The sequence below is a fragment of the Brienomyrus brachyistius genome, unplaced genomic scaffold (genome assembly GCF_023856365.1).
Source record: "Brienomyrus brachyistius isolate T26 unplaced genomic scaffold, BBRACH_0.4 scaffold44, whole genome shotgun sequence".
Taxonomy (NCBI): Eukaryota; Metazoa; Chordata; class Actinopteri; order Osteoglossiformes; family Mormyridae; genus Brienomyrus; species Brienomyrus brachyistius.
Window position 1 is genome coordinate 2,145,921 of NW_026042319.1, and position 18,620 is coordinate 2,164,540.

Genomic DNA, 18,620 nt, shown 5'->3' on the forward strand with positions numbered 1-18,620 from the left:
CTTGAGCCTAGGGAACGGACTGGCTGCGGAGTGGCGATCCTCAGGAAGAAAGGGATGCCGAAGCAGATTCCCGACTCCCCGGAGACGCATGATCGCACGTGATCTGCGAGGCTGCGTCGACACGCTGCTCCATTAGGAACACAGCCCCTTAGCGTTCATCTTTCCGAGGCTACGTGGCGAGGGGGCTGGTGGGATTTCCCCAGAGATGGAAATGAGATGCGTAAAAATGTCTTTTTTCAGCTGCATTTGTTCCTATTAGTGTCACCGGTATGTATGCATTTAACAGTCCATGTCAGTAGTACAGTCTTTTCTCACTCTGCTATAATATATATGTGCTTTAAAAGATTTTTTGCACTGCAGGGACCATGACTGTACCTTTATTTATGTGGTATTAAAATGCTGATGAATGGAAATTTTGAGGAGCTCTTGCTTGAACACCATTCTTGAATCACATTAGTATTATTTTATATAATTCGTTATAATATTAACGTCAGAGTATTTCATTTGCTAATATGAAATTATCATCAGAATTCAATTCAGATGCACGTTGACTGGCAGCGTGTTGGATCCGGACTCTTCTGTTCAATCTGAAACCTTCCGCGAAGCACGGCGGGGTCATTAGGAAGGCTGGTGTAGACCATGGACGGAAGGACGGGTGGCCCTGACGTGCCAGAGTGCCTGAAGACAATATTCTTCTCTGAAAGATCAGCACAGGCAGGGACTGTAGCCGGCAGCTCAAAGGGAGAATACAGGCCTGTTTCTTAGGACGCCCAGAGCCGCTTCTCTCTGATATGGATAACCCTCCCAACTAAGATGGGGATGGTCTGCTCACATTTTTAACATATGTACAGTAAGGCAAGTGCAGGGGGGTGCCTCTTTTATCTAAATGAGTGAAAGTGCCCCCCTCCCCACTTTTAGATATCAATGATCAAGCAAAGCCAATATTACTAATGGGACATGGAGGTACCAGTCGGCCATGCCCCCCCCCCCCCCACAGCCAGCTCCTTTCCTGCACATCCTGCCCATGCACATCGTTTACCAAGAGTTCATTATCAGTGAAAAGTTTTTGCACATCTCAGGTTTCCATTTGTTTCATAGACGGCTAATTTTTTATTCTCGTTAAGCATTAGAAAGCTGATTGAACAACTATAAGTGAAAATATAAGTCAAATAAAACACAATTCCTTTATGAACTAATTAACTGTTTCATCCCATGAAACAGAGCCGTATTTAATGTAGAAAGAAAGCCTTGAATTTTCTCTGCTGTTATAGCTGCTAGAGGAGATATATTGTCTTACTAATAAAGGTACTCAAATGGTGAAAATACTGTAAATTTATTTGTTAGCAAAGAATATCGAGTGTATTTTGGTGGCTATTTACCAGCGTGCGGATACTGTATCTCCACTACAGTCTCTAACATGCTTCCAAAATGGTGTTTAACAGAATGAAATGGCTGGAAATATACACTGACAGATAAAAGGACCAATTTGTACCTTTCACGGTACAGTCACTGAGGCTCTACCTTCAGGGGTCTGCCAGTACTGTAGGCAAATGTACCTTTTAGTCTAAATTAAGGTACAGAAATGGACTCTGAGGAAGGTTTTTGTACCATTGGGGGTACATTACTGTTGTTTGTACCTGGTCCAAAAGTGTACCAGGCTGTGTCCTTTTTCTGACAGTGTTCAGCTAATAATAGCTACCGGTCCTTTGAATACGACATGAGAAATACCATTGAGTGACTGGGATTTCGTTACCTTTAGCTATTACACCTGCTTAAAATGTGCTAATATTAAAACACAACTGAAGAGCAAATTTGATATATTTCTTTGTATTACATGAGCTTCCTAGCACTGCAGTATAGGATGAGGAAGCCTGACTTTTGGTCATTAGCAGTCTCACCTCAAAACAAAGAAAAATAGAGTGAGTATTTAAAATTTGCTCTTCGATTATTGTTACAGAGGGTGGGGTGGGGGCGGGGGGGTCAGGTGAGCAGGGATGTTTGATGATGCTGTTGGCGCCGTCTCTTTGACGGTACCGAGAAGGACGTAGCATACAGGAGCTAAAGGAGAAGGTCAGCAAACTAACTGTTAGGCCTCTCATGAAACACACAGGTCTGCGTCCCTCTCTTCACATGTGTAACTGTGACTCTGAGATCAGCTTCCCAAATCATGCAATGGTAGCTAAATCATCAACCTCTTTTTGACCTTATGCTGCTGTTTCTGCAGCTGGGTGGGGGGGGGGGGGGGAGTCAAATGTGCTTTGGTTTATGGTGCATGTTATGAAGATGCAGGTGATATCTCACACAGCATTGTTTGGTTGGCAGTGGGTGCAGACGCGACATGCTAATTCACAATTTTTATTGCATTATTATTTTTAATTTTTATTCATCTTACGCTTGTGCTCCATGGAAAATTTTGTTAATTTTCATAATGTTTAATGACTCATTCGGTTTTTACACATTACGTCTTCCAGCAATGGTCATAAAGAAATAAGATTTTAAATGTTAAATATGTGAATAGACCAGTACATGTCTGTGCTGAATTGGTGAGCATTCAGCAATATAAGCTGAATTTCAAAAACACCTAACCTCATTCATAATGCCCCCAGTCGTTTCATCTTAAAATAATTTTCTTAGTGCACAGGCTGTTTCTAATATATCCTTTGGTTCAGGTTCGCTTTGTGTCATTAAACATCTGTAGCCATGTGATTGGAGGACAGTGGTTTCAAAATTCCACCATTAGTCTGTTACTCGACCATTAATGCAGTACGAGCACATACTGCGTGCATGTGTGATAACAGTATATAATGTTTTCCAGCTGGGTGCCCACGAAAGTTAAAAGCCGTTAAAAACTATCAAGGACAAAATACATATATGAGTCAACTTATGTAACTGGACATTGTTTTTTACTTAAATTGTTACACAGATGGCACTTCCTCCGCCATCTTAACAAAAATTTCTGAGCGAGCATCGTTTCTGCTCACTTCTCCAGTGGCCTTGTGGGATGGCGTCACGTCCATTGGCTGCACTCTTTGGAATTTCACAGAATCTCGTATATCATACAGGTACTGTTTGCCTACTGTCTCATCCATACTGAGTATTTGGCAGAATGTAGTATGTCATCCAGTGACTACAGTATTTGCCTACTGTCTCATCCATACTGAGTATTTGGCAGAATGTAGTATGTCATCCAGTGACTACAGTATTTGCCTACTGTCTCATCCATATTGAGGATTTGGCAGAATGTAGTATGTCATCCAGTTACTATTTGTCTATTGCCTCATCCATACTCAGGATTCAGACCTACTGCTTACGCCACGTACTATATCTCGCCTACTACATAGCAAACAAGTATGTGGATTCGGAATCATCCAGAGACAGTTGTTTTCTGGGTGGGTAACATAAACAGTAAGTAGCGTTTCAGCCATACCTTTAAGAAAAGGACCCTGGGAAAAATATCCAAGAGAAACAGCAGCTCCCCCTTGTCAACAGCTCAACTGTGCAGAGACACACGTCCTCTTCTGGTTTCTTTTTTCATTTCTGACACATTTTAGGAATGTGACCTCGCACAATGACACACAACATGTGCACAGAAACAATGGAACAAATGAGGATATCAGTCCCCCTGTAGGTGGCATTTACTATGCACTTTCAATCAATGCCTGGTGTAACCCAATGGGAGCCAAGGAAGTAAGTGATTGGCATGGGGTTAACCCACTCAGTGGCTGGCGCTGCATGATATTCCCACCCACATTGGGCTTTGAAATCTTATTTCTCCCATCATCAATCAATAGCGTCTGGACCTCTGCTGTGAACATGTTAACCGTAAAAGAACTCCTGCTATTTTACACAGACCCTTTTCAGAATTTCAAAGATGTTAAACAAAATATGCACCGAAACACATGTTGTTCAATTTGGTTTTATTGCTTATCTACAAAAGAGGCTTTCTTATGCACATCCCAGCAGCGTGTTTCATTATCTCACGCCTGAAGCCACATTTTTACATAGCAGTACATTGCTCTCGCCATGTTGCAATCTGTGTCTAACAGTTACATCCTCCGTAGCACAACCAAATCTCTTTGACATTGACCTTTGACCTTCTCCCTGTGGTCTGAGCTGTAGCAATCTACAAAAAGTGAACTCGACCCCAAGCCCGTGCAACGTCTAATCCTTAAAAGGTATCTCCTAATTGCTTTAGTTTTCCAGGACTCCCAATCACAAAGAGTTCCTGCAATCACTGGAGCTTTTGGTACAAAAGTGGATTGTAATTTACCAGACAGGGCACTATAAAAGCAACAAAAAGAGACATTGCTTTGCACGTTATGATGAAAAACTGAAACGTGAAATCAAGTAGGCTAAGGGAGATATCGCAACAAAACTGAGCAACTGACGTTTGTGGGAGAGGTAAAGGTTGTGCAACATCAGGAAACGATGTAATAGCTACGCTTGCATTGGCCACCGAGTGGGAAGGGCTGAGATCACGGAAGCGACGCCCCCTACCCAAACCCTGGGATTAAATCACCCAGGTTGCTACCCTGAATTGTGATTTGCTGAATTCCGTCACGGTCCAGGTGACCATGTGACATTCCCCTTTAGAACCATGTTCATAAGCCACTGGGAACATGATTAAGACAGTAGCTCAAAGCAGACATTTAGATCTATACTTATGAAAGTTTAAATATTCAAAGATTACGATGAACATTGTCCATACAAATGAAATACTGGAGATCCTGGGTTTGCTGTTTTTTATTCATGGAGTATTTGAAAGGAGAGTGAAATCCTTTCCAGTGACCCCCCCCCTAACATGCACACACACAAAGACACACAGACACCCACACACACAAGCGCGCACACACACACATGCAAACACTCTTGTAGACATTTTGCACCTTGATTTATTGTCCAATAAGCACTGAATACAGGGGGGTTCGTCTGAACCACACGGAAGTCGGCCTCGTAACCAGTATCTGGGGTGCACCTGATTACCGCGGTTATTTGTTCTCTTAAGCGCGTGTGGTTGACTCCAGCTAGATCTGTTCTTGTCTCAAGGTCAGCGGTGAGAATTCTGCCATGATTCTAGGTCATGGCCGCTTCAGAGTGTGACTGTTCCGCTGCTGGCAGGCGCCACGTGGGCTGGGATCCATCAGGCCGCCACAGTCTGAGATTTATGGAGGCCCAGAGCACCTCGGATCGGAGGCGGCGTGCCCGGTCTTAAACGCGGCACAGGCTATGCATCTTTCGCCTCGTTTTCCACACACCCTCATGCCAGCTTCATGACACAAGAGAAGAACAACAAATGAAGAAGCACATCAGCGAATGCAGCACACACCTGTCCTGGTCGGCCGATCCCCCGTGTAACTGTCAGGTCGGACATAAAAGCCACGACAAAGAGGTGACTGGGGCAGCAGGGGAAAACACCAAAGATTATAAGACACTCTGAGTCTGCTCCGATTCACCCATTATAACACGTAACATTATAACACACAAACTACCAGAAAATGGAGAAATGCAGAGAAGGGGCTTTAAAGGAGAATATGGATTTGCATTTAATTTTGCATTTAATGATTTAATTGAAACAAAGAACAGCAGTTAAACACTGACCGTGTTTATGTGACTCCTGATGGGTGTAAATATAACACTGACAGTTTACGGGCAGGGAGTCTTCACTCTCCTAGGTCTTAATTAATGGTCAGCGCCCCCCAGTAGCGTCCAGACGTACCCTGGCCAAATCCAGCTGCAGGCCTCGGGTCCCTGGACCACATCGCTGACACATACCATGTGTGTTTGCTAACCCAGCTCCCACTGGTTTTGATGGGTCTCCTCAGGTACCAGATCCAAAGAAGAACGTCCATTCTCAGCCCCTTCCCTTTCGGCCGCCCAGACATGCCGCATCATTAAGAATGCAGGGACGAACAAAAATTACCTGCAAATAATTTAATGCAAACCAATAAAACTTTATTAATAAACGCCTGAATTATATTTACGATTTTTTTAAAACAAAAATGTGATTTTTAGGTGAGGTTAAAGATACCAATTACTCACTGACTGTTCGATATGTACCAATCGGCTGTATTTTTAGACTGTATATTTAATGTTGCGTCTTTGACAGCTTCAGCCAAAATGCAACATGCATTGTGAGGCAAAAAACCTGCATTGTAAGTTGGCCAGGCTTTGACTAATTAGAAGAGAAATGAAGGTTACATCTGAATTTGCCAAAAGCCAACAGACAAGACTTTGCGGCCCCCTTCCTCTTTCTGTGCCCCATGTTCTGCCTGAGAGGACACTAATTTGGGAATTACAGTATGTCTAGGTGTTCGGAAATCCCTGAAAAGTGTCACTTATCGTTCCTGATAATAACGGCTGTTCCCACACTCTGCACAGTGAGCTTCGGAGTGGGGGTCTCGATCACTCAAAATCAATCATGTAATTTAATTTTTTTTTCTTTGTGAATTGTGGACGGGCACGAACGGTATGACAGGTTCGGGTGGGCGGCGGGGGGGGGGGGTCTCTGTGACATCAGCTAAATTAACACAAGTATTAGTTCATGTAAATAATACATTCAGGAAAAGCAATGCAAAAAAGTGTATATAAGCAGGTTACAATGCTGGCGTCGGTTAGCAGTTTGGAGAGAAGAACAACACAGAGCTTCCTGTATGTTGGAAAGACACAGGTCACCATACTGGGACTGACAAATAAAAGGCAGGCTGACAAAAATACATTAGTTCCACTCTTGGATTAAATTCCCATATTTGTCTGATATAATAAGCAGAACAGTATCCATAAGTATGTGAACTACACCTTTGAAAGTGATTGCAATTATACGCGAGAAAAGGATCTTGCAGTGGAATCAAACACCGTATCACAAAAGTAATAACAGAGAAGATGTCGATGGTACATAACGACTTATCTAAAAACAAATAAACAAGTAAACAAACAAATAAATAAAGTGGGTAAACGTGACAAGCGTACATACAGAATATGCACAGCAATCTGTGCTTTCAGTTGAAATTCTCTGAACATATTATAGAGCTTATATGTTAATATTTCATGTAAATATGACATGCTATGTACAGCGCTGCTGAGGCGGGACGGGATGGGGGTGGGGGGGGCACTGAATAGAAAAATGAGGCGCCGTTAGATCACATGCGGTTCATACCTTATGCCAGATATAGAGGGTGATGTAAGCTTTTACACACCAGTTATCCAGGGGAGGCTAATGGCCGAAAGAAGGGAGAAAGGAAACCTACCGTGGTAAATAACTTATCAAATCCCGGCCAGTTTCACTATAAAACTAGCTCAACTGAGGACAGAAATCTTCCATGCTTTTCTGTACCATCGAACAAGGAGAATAGAAACCGTAAGAGCGGGAAATGTTTCATGCCGTTAGACGGGACTGGTCCATCAATCCATCTTGCGTCCGCAGACTGGAGGGTTACGTTAAAGCACAAATACATTCATCCAAGCCAAAGGTACTGCCTATAAATCTTATACCCGCCCAGAACATTACGGTATATGTGCTGTAACACCACAGAAAGCAAAAATACTGCAGTGGCTTGCAACATAAATGGAGAGTAGTTTGCCCCATAAAAAGCATATAGCACATAAATATGTATACATGTGATATAAATGCAGAAAATCGTATTTATAAGCGTTTCAAAAAAGCTATCTACAATAAATTGTGTTCATTTGCATAAATACAGTCTTATCACCTTAGTGGGAAAGTAAATATATAAAGGGCCACTCAATTTAACCATATATTCATACTTAAGCCCACATTTCTATGCATTGCCCTCCTGGACTCCAGTTATTTACAGGTCCATCTTAGTTATGCTGTTCTGTCATTTGTTGTAAAAGTAAGACTTGTTCAGTGAGCACTGTGGATAACAGCACATGGTATCTGCAGTGCAGAGGAAGGCAGCTTTCGCGTGCAGTGCACATTCCCTGTAGCTGCTTACAAGTATTCAGAGCCCCTCGCTCAGTAAATGCCAGTTCTTTACAAAATCTTTTTTTTTCAGTCCACAGAAATCCTGTTACGAGTAAAAAAGTGTTGATAAAAAGTGAGGGGAACGCATCCCTCGCAGTCTCTTAGAGGAGCGGCGAGTCGGAGGGGCCCCCAAGAGGCCCCGGAGAGGCCCGAGCCACCATCTAGTTCACGTAGTAGAGCCAATAGATCAGGTTGAAGAGAGAGAATGCGGCTGGGAATATTATCCGCGACCAGCGGTCGATGGCATTCACGTCCGTCAGGTCGGGGATCTTGATCTTGAGCTGCGAGGATCTCCTGCGCAGTCGCGGCTTCTTCAGCTGTGCGTTGCGCTCCAGGCCCTGCCGCGGTGCCCCCGCTTTTCTGTACTGCACGTTTGAGCCATCGGATGGCGCCGCTGCCGCCGTCAGCGAGTTCCTGCCCTCCGTGGGGCTGGGAGCCCCCTGGTGGCCGGCGACCTCGTTGTGGATTTCCAAGGTGGTCAGCAGGATGTTCCCGTGGGCGTCGACCTGGAGACATGGCAGCAGGAATGGTGATGAGTGTCTAGACTGGGAATGCTGGGATCGGGGGGGAGGCAGATCTAAATGTATTCAGAACCTTTAAGGCTCCTGTGATAAGACCAGTTGCATCACTGGGATGTCATCCTGATGGGGGCATTTGGGAATGTCTGGTGAGCACCAGTGTTCAGCGAAAGGTTGCCGACTGGATGGGGAGGGAGGGGGGATGGCTGGCTGATGATGGGTGTGAACGATCCTTTTGGGTGGGCACTGTCCACCCATAACCACTGCCCACCCGTAACCGCTGTCCACCCATAACCACTGCCCACCCGTAACCGCTGTCCACCCATAACCACTGCCCACCCGTAACCGCTGTCCATCCATAACCGCTGTCCACCCGTAACCACTGTCCACCCATAACCACTGTCCACCCATAGCCAATGCCCACCCGTAACCGCTGTCCACCCGTAACCACTATCCACCCATAACCACTGCCCACCCATAACCTCTGTCCACCCGTAACCACTGCCCACCCGTAACCACTGCCCACCCGTAACCGCTGCCCACCCGTAACCACTGTCCACCCGTAACCTCTGTCCACCCGTAACCACTGCCCACCCGTAACCACTGCCCACCCGTAACCGCTGCCCACCCGTAACCACTGTCCACCCATAACCGCTGTCCACCCATAACCACTGCCCACCCGTAACTGCTGTCCACCCATAACACCTGTCCTCCCGTAACCACTGTCCACCCGTAACGGGTCACCCGCAGTCACTTTTCAGTCCACATCCAACCAAAAACTACTATGAAAACTGACAACAGCGTATTGAGGGTGACCTGTCATGACCTCAGCGGCCTCACATGAAAACAAAGGCAGACTTCATGCATTAATCTCCAAGGCCATAGCCTGAGGAATGAGTGTGCATGACGTAGCGAGCACAAGAAAACTCAGAACTGCGTCTCTCAAAATGAAGGAGCGCTTCAGAGTGCCGCTGAGAGCCAAATTACAAAAATCACAGGGCTTGTTAAAAAATTATGATTGAATAGGGCTGTTTTTCCCTATATGAAAAATACGAGACAGCTTGTTTACAGATGCACGGTGGTCCTGTTTACTGATGCCTGAAACATAAACGTGTATTAACAGACGGGGAGAGTGGTGTCCATTTCTTTAAATAAAGCAGTTTAGTCTTCTACCAAAATGTACGCATCATTGCTCACATCTCACACAATTATAAATGAGCCTTAAACACGGTATTTTATAAACACATTTCCGCCATATTTCCTGAAGGTGCCAGCACATTCAATCCATTGATTATTCCCTGTTACCCCTTAAAAAAAAAGTATGGCATGATAAATCATCCAGGCGTACATATTTCATTTAGAGCATAATTTAAAAGTCTGAGTGGGCGTCAGGTTTCTGACCCCCCCAGAGATGGATTGTCACTGTAGGGGGCTTTGCATCCACCCGCCGTTCCTCTGAGGGTCATGATGCTGGTGCGGGGGGGGTGGGGTGGCTCAGAGAACAACAGAGGGCGGGGTTACTGTGTGCCATCAGCCAACAGCTGGCTTAACTCATTTCACTCTGTGGGCTCCTATTGGACCAGCTGACAAGCATGGCTTACTAGGATTGGTCTATTGAGCCAATGACTCGAGTCCTCAGCCTAAGAAACCAAAAGCAACCTTTCCTTGACTCCAGGGTATGATGTCGTGATAGACAGAGCGAGGGGACGAGACATATACATCATGGCAGACAAGACTCTGATGCATCTTTGCATTATGACAGGGAAAAAAAGAAACTTTGCAGGGTGGCAAAGTTTGAAGGGAAAGCTCAAGGATGTGGGATAGTGCGTCCATAGATACACACTCACCGCCCCCGGCCGACAGCCTTGTACCTGATTGGACTGTTTAACAGATGCTGGGTTGCAATTGGCTCCTTCCAGAACAGACTGTTCAGGAAAGACACAAGCAAAGACTGCCTTTACTGGTGACACAGCTACGCGGCTCCGCTACAGACAGCCGTAAGGAGCAGCAGTACATTACCTAAATATACTATATTCAGCTAATGTAATATTTAACAATTTTCATATGAAAGAATTCTCTAGACTCAAACGGCTCTGAAACTAAAAGGTACCCTCAGGACACGACTCCACGCTCGACACAAGGTGTTATAAAAAAGTATTCCACTTCTTAATGGAAGTGTCGAGAAGTTCATTTTTTTAGCTAACCTCCTCGCTATGCACATAGATATACATGCACTGTGTGCACCAGTAGGGCTACCTTCTCTGTAGGGGAGGGGCAGGAGACGGACCCCCTCCCCATACACACACACAGGGCATGTCAGCAAGCCAGACTCTTCCGTCGGAGTGAAACAGAAACACCCAAACCTCCATTCGCCTGTCAACTGGCGCCATGTTTGTAGATAGCATTCGACGCTAAGCTTTGGAAACCGATACATCATTAATCAGTACAATCTATAAGCGAATCATATAAGGTTATGTGGTGAGCGTCTCTCACCAGCTGGCTGACAATGGAAAGGATGCCAGGAGGAAAAGGTCCATATCCTAGCAACTCAGAGGCTTGTACATTGTCTGCAAAAATGTCTCCCAAAAGCCACGCAGAAGCCTTATTCTTTATTGTTACATTTACACAAAGAACTCATATAGCACAACAATGGTTTTATTAAGAATTCTCTAATGATGTTACAATGGTTATAAAACGTTCATTTATTGTCATGACGTATAGAAACACAAAATAAGCGTGGCCTACGCTTTCATTACAGAGCGGATCAAATAAATGGACTCATTTCTAATCCAGTGTCCCAGCCCTGCTACTTACCACAGACTTTATGAATAAGTGAAATTAATCTGAGTAATAGGCACCGTGGTGTGTGGATAACAGAGAAAGAGAATGTGCCCGTCGTAGGCTACGTAATTTCAGTGTTTTATTGGGTTTACATTTATCTCCTTGGGAATTCATCCCGAGAGATTTGAAGTGATTTCCAGCACCGGGGGTAACATTTAACCTAATTTTTAATCTTCAGTCGTTTTACTGTTCATGGTGTTCTCTTAAATGCCAAAATGAAGAAAAAGGCTTGTTTGATGATCTCAGAGGTAGCCAGTGTTACTCTGCTGTCTGAATAAAGACCTGGAAGGAAACCATATAGCTGACCGTGGTCCCGGGCGCGTGGGCGGAGCCACGCCCCCAGATGGGCGGAGCCACACTCCCAGGTGGGCGGAGCCACATTCCCAGGTGGGCAGCCTTTACCTTGTTTCTGTCGTATTTGCTCCGGTCGTTGTTGGCCTTCTCAGCCTTCTCTGCCAGCTTCTTCTGCATCTGAGGCCCTCTCCCGAAGAAGATGTAGTTGACGAAGGCGTACTCCAGCAGGGCAAGGAAGACGAAGACGAAGCAGCCCATCAGGTACATGTCAATGGCCTTGACGTACGGGATCTTGGGTAGCGTCTCCCGCAGATGGGTGTTGATGGTCGTCATGGTGAGCACCGTGGTGATTCCTGCGAGAAGACAACATCAGCAATCCAATCCGGCCCGGTGCTGCCCAGTTTCCCAAGTGCTGTTGCGAGAAGCCTTATATGTGTCCCCAAATAATGGCGAGTCCCAATTCCCCAACAACAGCAACAAACCTGTAAGCACTAGTTTTGTTTCAGTGATTTAAACCACTTACTGATTTCAATGTGCACGATGAATCCATGACCATATCATTACGGACACCTGAAGTTACCACCTCAGACCACAAACCGGCACTCCACGGCCCTTACAGGCCTGTGCTTCAGCAAGCCCCGTTTGCATAACACCCAGATGTTGTACCAGATGTTGAGGCTTCTGGAGGGTACAGTGTAATTTCAAGCAGTTGATAATTAAAAAATTAACTAACATATGTTGAGATAATTTAATGCATATTGAGAAATGAAACCAGGGATAATGCTTCCATCATAAGTGGGGCGGTGGCGGATCCTATAGAACAAACAGAATAACAATGAAGAGTGCATCTTACCCCCCTATAAATGTTATATGGCCTGATATTGCCATTAAATTGAGTTTACTGCTTGATATTTGATAATTTTATGACATATAAATATTACCACCAGAGGTTCCTTGTTGGTAAATACAGAAGTGATTTTTCTTTACTGTTCTTTTCGAGTATTGCATAGTAAGCAGATACAGGTTAAGGTAAAGGCCATTACACACTGCTCACCTTACACGCTGCTCACCTTACATGCTGCTCACCTTACACACTGTTCACCTTACACGCTGCCCACCTCACACATTGCTCACCTTACACGCTGCCCACCTTACATGCTGCTCACCTTATACACTGCTCACCTCACACGCTGCCCACCTCACACGTTGCCCACCTTACACGCAGCCCACCTTACACACTGCCCACCTTACATGCTGCTCACCTTATACACTGCTCACCTCACACGCTGCCCACCTCACACGTTGCCCACCTTACACGCTGCCCACCTTACAAACCGCCTTACACGCTGCTTACCTTACATGCTGCTCACCTTATACACTGTTCACCTCACACGCTGCCCACCTCACACGTTGCCCACCTCACACGTTGCCCACCTCACACGCTGCCCACCTTACACCCTGCCCACCTTACAAACCGCCTTACACGCTGCTTACCTTACATGCTGCTCACCTTACACGCTGCCCACCTTACATGCTGCTCACCTTATACACTGCTCACCTCACACGCTGCCCACCTTACACGCTGCCCACCTTACACACTGCCCACCTTACATGCTGCTCACCTTATACACTGCACACCTCACACGCTGCCCACCTCACACGTTGCCCACCTTACACGCTGCTCACGTTACAAACCGCCTTACACGCTACTTACCTTACATGCTGCTCACCTTATACACTGTTCACCTCACACGCTGCCCACCTCACACGTTGCCCACCTCACACGTTGCCCACCTCACACGCTGCCCACCTTACACGCTGCCCACCTTACAAACCGCCTTACACGCTGCTTACCTTACATGCTGCTCATCTTACACGCTGCCCACCTTACATGCTGCTCACCTTATACACTGTTCACCTCACACATTGCCCACCTTACACGCTGCCCACCTTACAAACCGCCTTACACGCTGCTTACCTTATACACTGTTCACCTCACACGCTGCCCACCTCACACGTTGCCCACCTCACACGCTGCCCACCTTACACGCTACCCACCTTACAAACCGCCTTACACGCTGCTTACCTTACATGCTGCTCACCTTACACGCTGCTCACCTTACACGCTGCCCACCTTACAAACCACCTTACACGCTGCCCATCTTACAAACCGCCTTACACGCTGCCCACCTTACATGCTGCCCACCTTACACGCTGCCCAACTCACACGCTGCTCACCTCACATGCTGCCCACCTTACACGCTGCCCACCTCACACGCTGCTCACCTCACACGCTGCCCACCTTACACGCTGCCCACCTTACAAACCACCTCACACGCTGCCCACCTTACACGCTGCCCACCTTACAAACCACCTCACACGCTGCCCACCTTACATGCTGCCCACTTCATATGCCGCTCACCTCACACGCTGCCCACCTCACACGCTGCTCACCTCACACGCTGCCCACCTTACATGCTGCCCACCTCACACGCTGCCCACCTCACACGCTGCTCACCTCACACGCTGCCCACCTTACACGCTGCCCACCTTACAAACCGCCTTACACGCTGCTTACCTTACATGCTGCTCACCTTATACACTGTTCACCTCACACGCTGCCCACCTCACACGCTGCCCACCTCACACACTGCCCACCTCACACGTTGCCCACCTTACACGCTGCCCACCTTACAAACCGCCTTACACGCTGCTTACCTTATATGCTGCTCACCTTACACGCTGCTCACCTTACACGCTGCCCACCTTACACGCTGCTCACCTCACACGCTGCCCACCTTACAAACCACCTTACATGCTGCCCACCTTACACGCTGCCCACCTTACAAACCACCTTACACGCTGCCCACCTTACATGCTGCCCACCTCATACGCTGCTCACCTTACACGCTGCCCACCTTACACGCTGCCCACCTCACACGCTGCCCACCTTACACGCTGCCCACCTTACATGCTGCCCACCTCACACGCTGCCCACCTTACATGCTGCCCACCTCACACGCTGCTCACCTTACACGCTGCCCACCTTACACACTGCTCACCTCACACGCTGCCCACCTTACACGCTGCCCACCTTACACGCTGCCCACCTTACAAACCACCTTACACGCTGCCCACCTTACACGCTGCCCACCTTACAAACCACCTTACACGCTGCCCACCTTACATGCTGCCCACCTCACACGCTGCTCACCTTACACGCTGCCCACCTTACACGCTGCCCACCTCACACGCTGCCCACCTTACACGCTGCCCACCTTACATGCTGCCCACCTCACACGCTGCCCACCTTGCACGCTGCCCACCTTACACGCTGCTCACCTTACACGCTGCCCACCTCACACGCTGCTCACCTCACACGCTGCCCACCTTACACGCTGCCCACCTTACATGCTGCCCACCTCATACGCTGCTCACCTCACACACTGCCCACCTCACACGCTGCTCACCTTACAAACTACCTTACACGCTGCCCACCTTACATGCTGCCCACCTCACACGCTGCCCACCTTACACGCTGCCCACCTTACAAACCGCCTTACACGCTGGCCACCTCACACGCTGCCCACCTCACACGCTGCCCACCTCACACGCTGCCCACCTTACAAGCTGCTCACCAAACCCTCGCAGGACTTTTCCTCACAAGACTTTGCTTTTCTGACGATCATGACTCTTGTATTCCTACCACCTTCATGCACTCCCCCCAAAAAGCCTTTTCCCACACAAAAGATTAGCGCCAACCATGTTGGAGATCATGGAGACAGGAATGTGGCTCCGGGCCTGATTTATGGCTACATTACAGTACAGGCTGCGTGCTTCTGCTGCGGGCTCTGTGAGCAGCAGACTGCGAGCCGCGTATTCATCTGTCGGCCTTCCAGGCCCGCCTGCCGCTGGCCAAATTCTTTATGGGTCTTTTTCTTTTTTTTTGCAGGCTAGATCACTGCCTGTCCTTCAGCGTACTTTGGACAATTTAATCACAGGGCTGCTCACATGTGTGTGGGTCCTTCTTCGTCAAGTGACTGCTGGCTATGGGGATAAATACAATTTTATGAAGCAATCGCTCAATAGCCCCAATCTCCCGCCCCCCCCTCCTCGTCATCTCTGTGTTTGGCTGGTCAGACTGAACCTCACTCACGCTGCGGTCAGAATTCGAGCTCTCGGCTTGCTTGCAGGGTTCACTTTGTTTCCATGTTCCATTGCCCGCTCAGAGTTTTGTGGTGTTCCCTTAACGCACGCGGAGCCTTAGCACACAGTACCTCTGGGCTGTCCATATGGGACTTTCCTAATGAGTAAGACCATGCAAGCTGCCTCAGAACCTGCTCCAGAACCTTCTACAGAAGGAGCTAAAAATTAAATTATTATGAAAACAATTGCGGGGCTGCACAGTCACTCGCTGATTACAGTTTTGTAAATTTTTATCACAGCAAATATGGCGACAGCTTTAGCATGTTAGATATTTCTGCATAATTAAAAAAAATATTCTTTGTAGTTAAAAAATAGGCATATAAATTTAAGAAGTTAATTCAAAGGAAATAAAACTATCACTCCTTTCCAAAGGAACTACATTTGAAATAGGCCTATCTTTGAAAACAGAAGGAGTCTCACTGAGAAGAAGGTTGTTAGATAAATGTGAGGTGACAGAGGCATCGATCTGCCCCCTTTCAGTGACATCCTACGGGGTCAGAGACACGGCGATTTTGGGAAATACCGGGCAGGGTAATCCTCACACATGGACTGCTCTGGTGTGTATCCGGAGGGATCCATAAGTATGGAGTCTAGCAGGATCTGAACCCACGTTCGTCACCCAGTGACTCCAAATGATGGTAAATCTCATAACACAAAGGCAGCTGAGTTTCAAAATGTAAAAAGTTGAAAGTTAAGTTCCCAACCATATGGGCTCCGGACCCCCCCCCCCCCCCCACCCTGCACAGGACCAGTGATTTCAGAAAATAGATGGATGGATGGACTCTCCAATTGCTTATATAATCACACACTTAAGCACAGACATAACTCAAAACCAGGGTCAGTCATCTGAATCCCATTGCAGGTCGGAAATCCCATTCAGTCCAATATAATATGCAAAATAACTTATACTTACAAGTATTTAAATGTGAGTTCCAGCCAATTTGAGTTTTTATTTGCCTTAATTGTGTTCATCACATCTTGGTGCCTATGCATGCAAAGGAATTGTATTACATGCACCATAGGCAGAGAAACTGCAGTCTTCCTCTGCAAAATTTCACCCTTTGACTTTTCCATCTATGGAGAGTAAAATTCTGGTGCTCAGCGAATTCGCACTGTCGTTCCAATCTCAGTAGCCCCCCCCCCCCCCCCCCCCCCCCGTCACATTCACTAAACTCCTTCCTGACTACGTGTTTTCTGGTATTATCCCCCCCCCCCCTCCCCCCACCTTCTCCCAATCATGCTCAGTTTTTGGTAAATAACTGGCAGGACACAAATTATGGCAGAATTCCTGAAACGGATCAAATGCGATTGAAATAGCATAAAATAAATTCAGAATTTTATTGCTCGGGAAAATGATATGAGCAACAACTACAGTAAAGAAACAATATAGGAAGAGATTCCTAAGGAATTTTCATTCGCACAAAGAGAGAGAGAGAGAAAGAGAGAGAGTGAGAGAGAGAGAGAGAGAGAGAGAGAGTGTTAAATTCACGCGTCACGTTTCTCCAAACATTTCCTCTGGGGAAATGCCTGGGCCTTTCTGTGGTGTCTCCTCTGAGTACTCCAGGTCCTTCCTGCAGTTCAAAGACATGCAGGTAGGTGATCTGGCATCTCTCAATTGTGTGTGTAAGTGTGTGCTGTGTGACAGACTGACATCCCGTCCAGGGAGTTCCTCTGCCTTCTATCCTATACTCTAAAACCCCTTCAAAAATACTATCTGCTATAATGATTTTTTTTTTCTATAGATCACACGGTGCTGCTTTCAGTATCTGTTAAAATGTGACCACAGTCCAGTAAACAAGGCAAGCAGTGAAGCGGGATCTTAGTACGAGAAAGTAAGTGAAGCAGTGAGAAATGACGCGGCTAAGCTTCAGAGCTGAAGCAGCATTTCTCCATGAGCGGAGCGGGCCCTCGAGAGCAGGCCTTCACCGCCACATTTCCGGGAGATGCCTGTTGGCCGGCTTTTGGTTCAGGAGATGGGATACAGCCAGCTTTTGTGGCTAAATTTAGCTGCAAAGGGCCTGGTGTACAACCACCGGAAAGAGCCCCCGTATGCTCAGCCATCAGAATTTGGTCAGCGAGTGTTTTTAATGATGGCTTATTGTGACACATTATCCAGTTACCTAACTGCAAGTCTTGTAACACAGTTACATTTTTTTAAAGTTATTTTACAGATTTAAAGATATCTACATTATGGTTTTACAATTAAGGAATTAAGGGATTATATAAATGTGATCATTTATATTTTTATTGCAATGACTTGGCAAATAAATATTATGGCTTTAACTGCATCTTCGGGCAAGTAACACAAATGGTGTGATTTTCTCATTTATCATGTGTTCATACCCCAGACAACATTCAGCCCTTCTTATACCTAAATCAGTTCTGGCCTTCAAGGGTCCAACCGAAGGTCCCACAGCAGAATGAGTGGACTTTTTTGCTCCATGTCTGTAACCAGCAATGCTACTCATTTTACAAAACACTTAGAGCCCACTCTGCCATGCTTAGTAAATAATATTAATCAGGCATTCTGGAAAGGACCAGACATTATTGAATTCTTTTGGAGGATAATCAGAGGATAACGAGCAGCTAGCAGAACCAGACGCATCCCCTAATACTACAGACCTGCGACGGTATTCAGACGCATCCCCTAATACTACAGACCTGCGACGGTATTCAGACGCATCCCCTAATACTACAGACCTGCGACGGTATTCGGACGCATTCCCCAATAATACAGACCTGCGATGGTATTCGGACGCATTCCCCAATACTACAGACCT

At 46.6% G+C, this 18,620-nt stretch overlaps 1 protein-coding gene across 2 annotated transcripts in view; it reads right to left on the reverse strand.

The window, feature by feature from the left end:
* Nucleotides 1-4,869: 4,869 nt before the first annotated feature.
* Nucleotides 4,870-18,620, reverse strand: part of gabrb3 (gamma-aminobutyric acid type A receptor subunit beta3) — a 36,299-nt gene continuing 22,548 nt past the window's right edge. The window contains exons 8-10 of one of the 2 annotated variants that reach the window (XM_048999278.1): nucleotides 11,743-11,987; nucleotides 10,347-10,424; nucleotides 4,870-8,487 (exon numbers count right to left, since the gene is read on the reverse strand). In XM_048999278.1, coding sequence (XP_048855235.1) covers nucleotides 8,143-8,487; nucleotides 10,347-10,424; nucleotides 11,743-11,987 — 668 coding nt within the window. In that variant the 3' untranslated portion in view covers nucleotides 4,870-8,142. The remainder of the gene's footprint in view (nucleotides 8,488-10,346; nucleotides 10,425-11,742; nucleotides 11,988-18,620) is intronic. The other variant, XM_048999281.1, reaches the window with a different exon arrangement.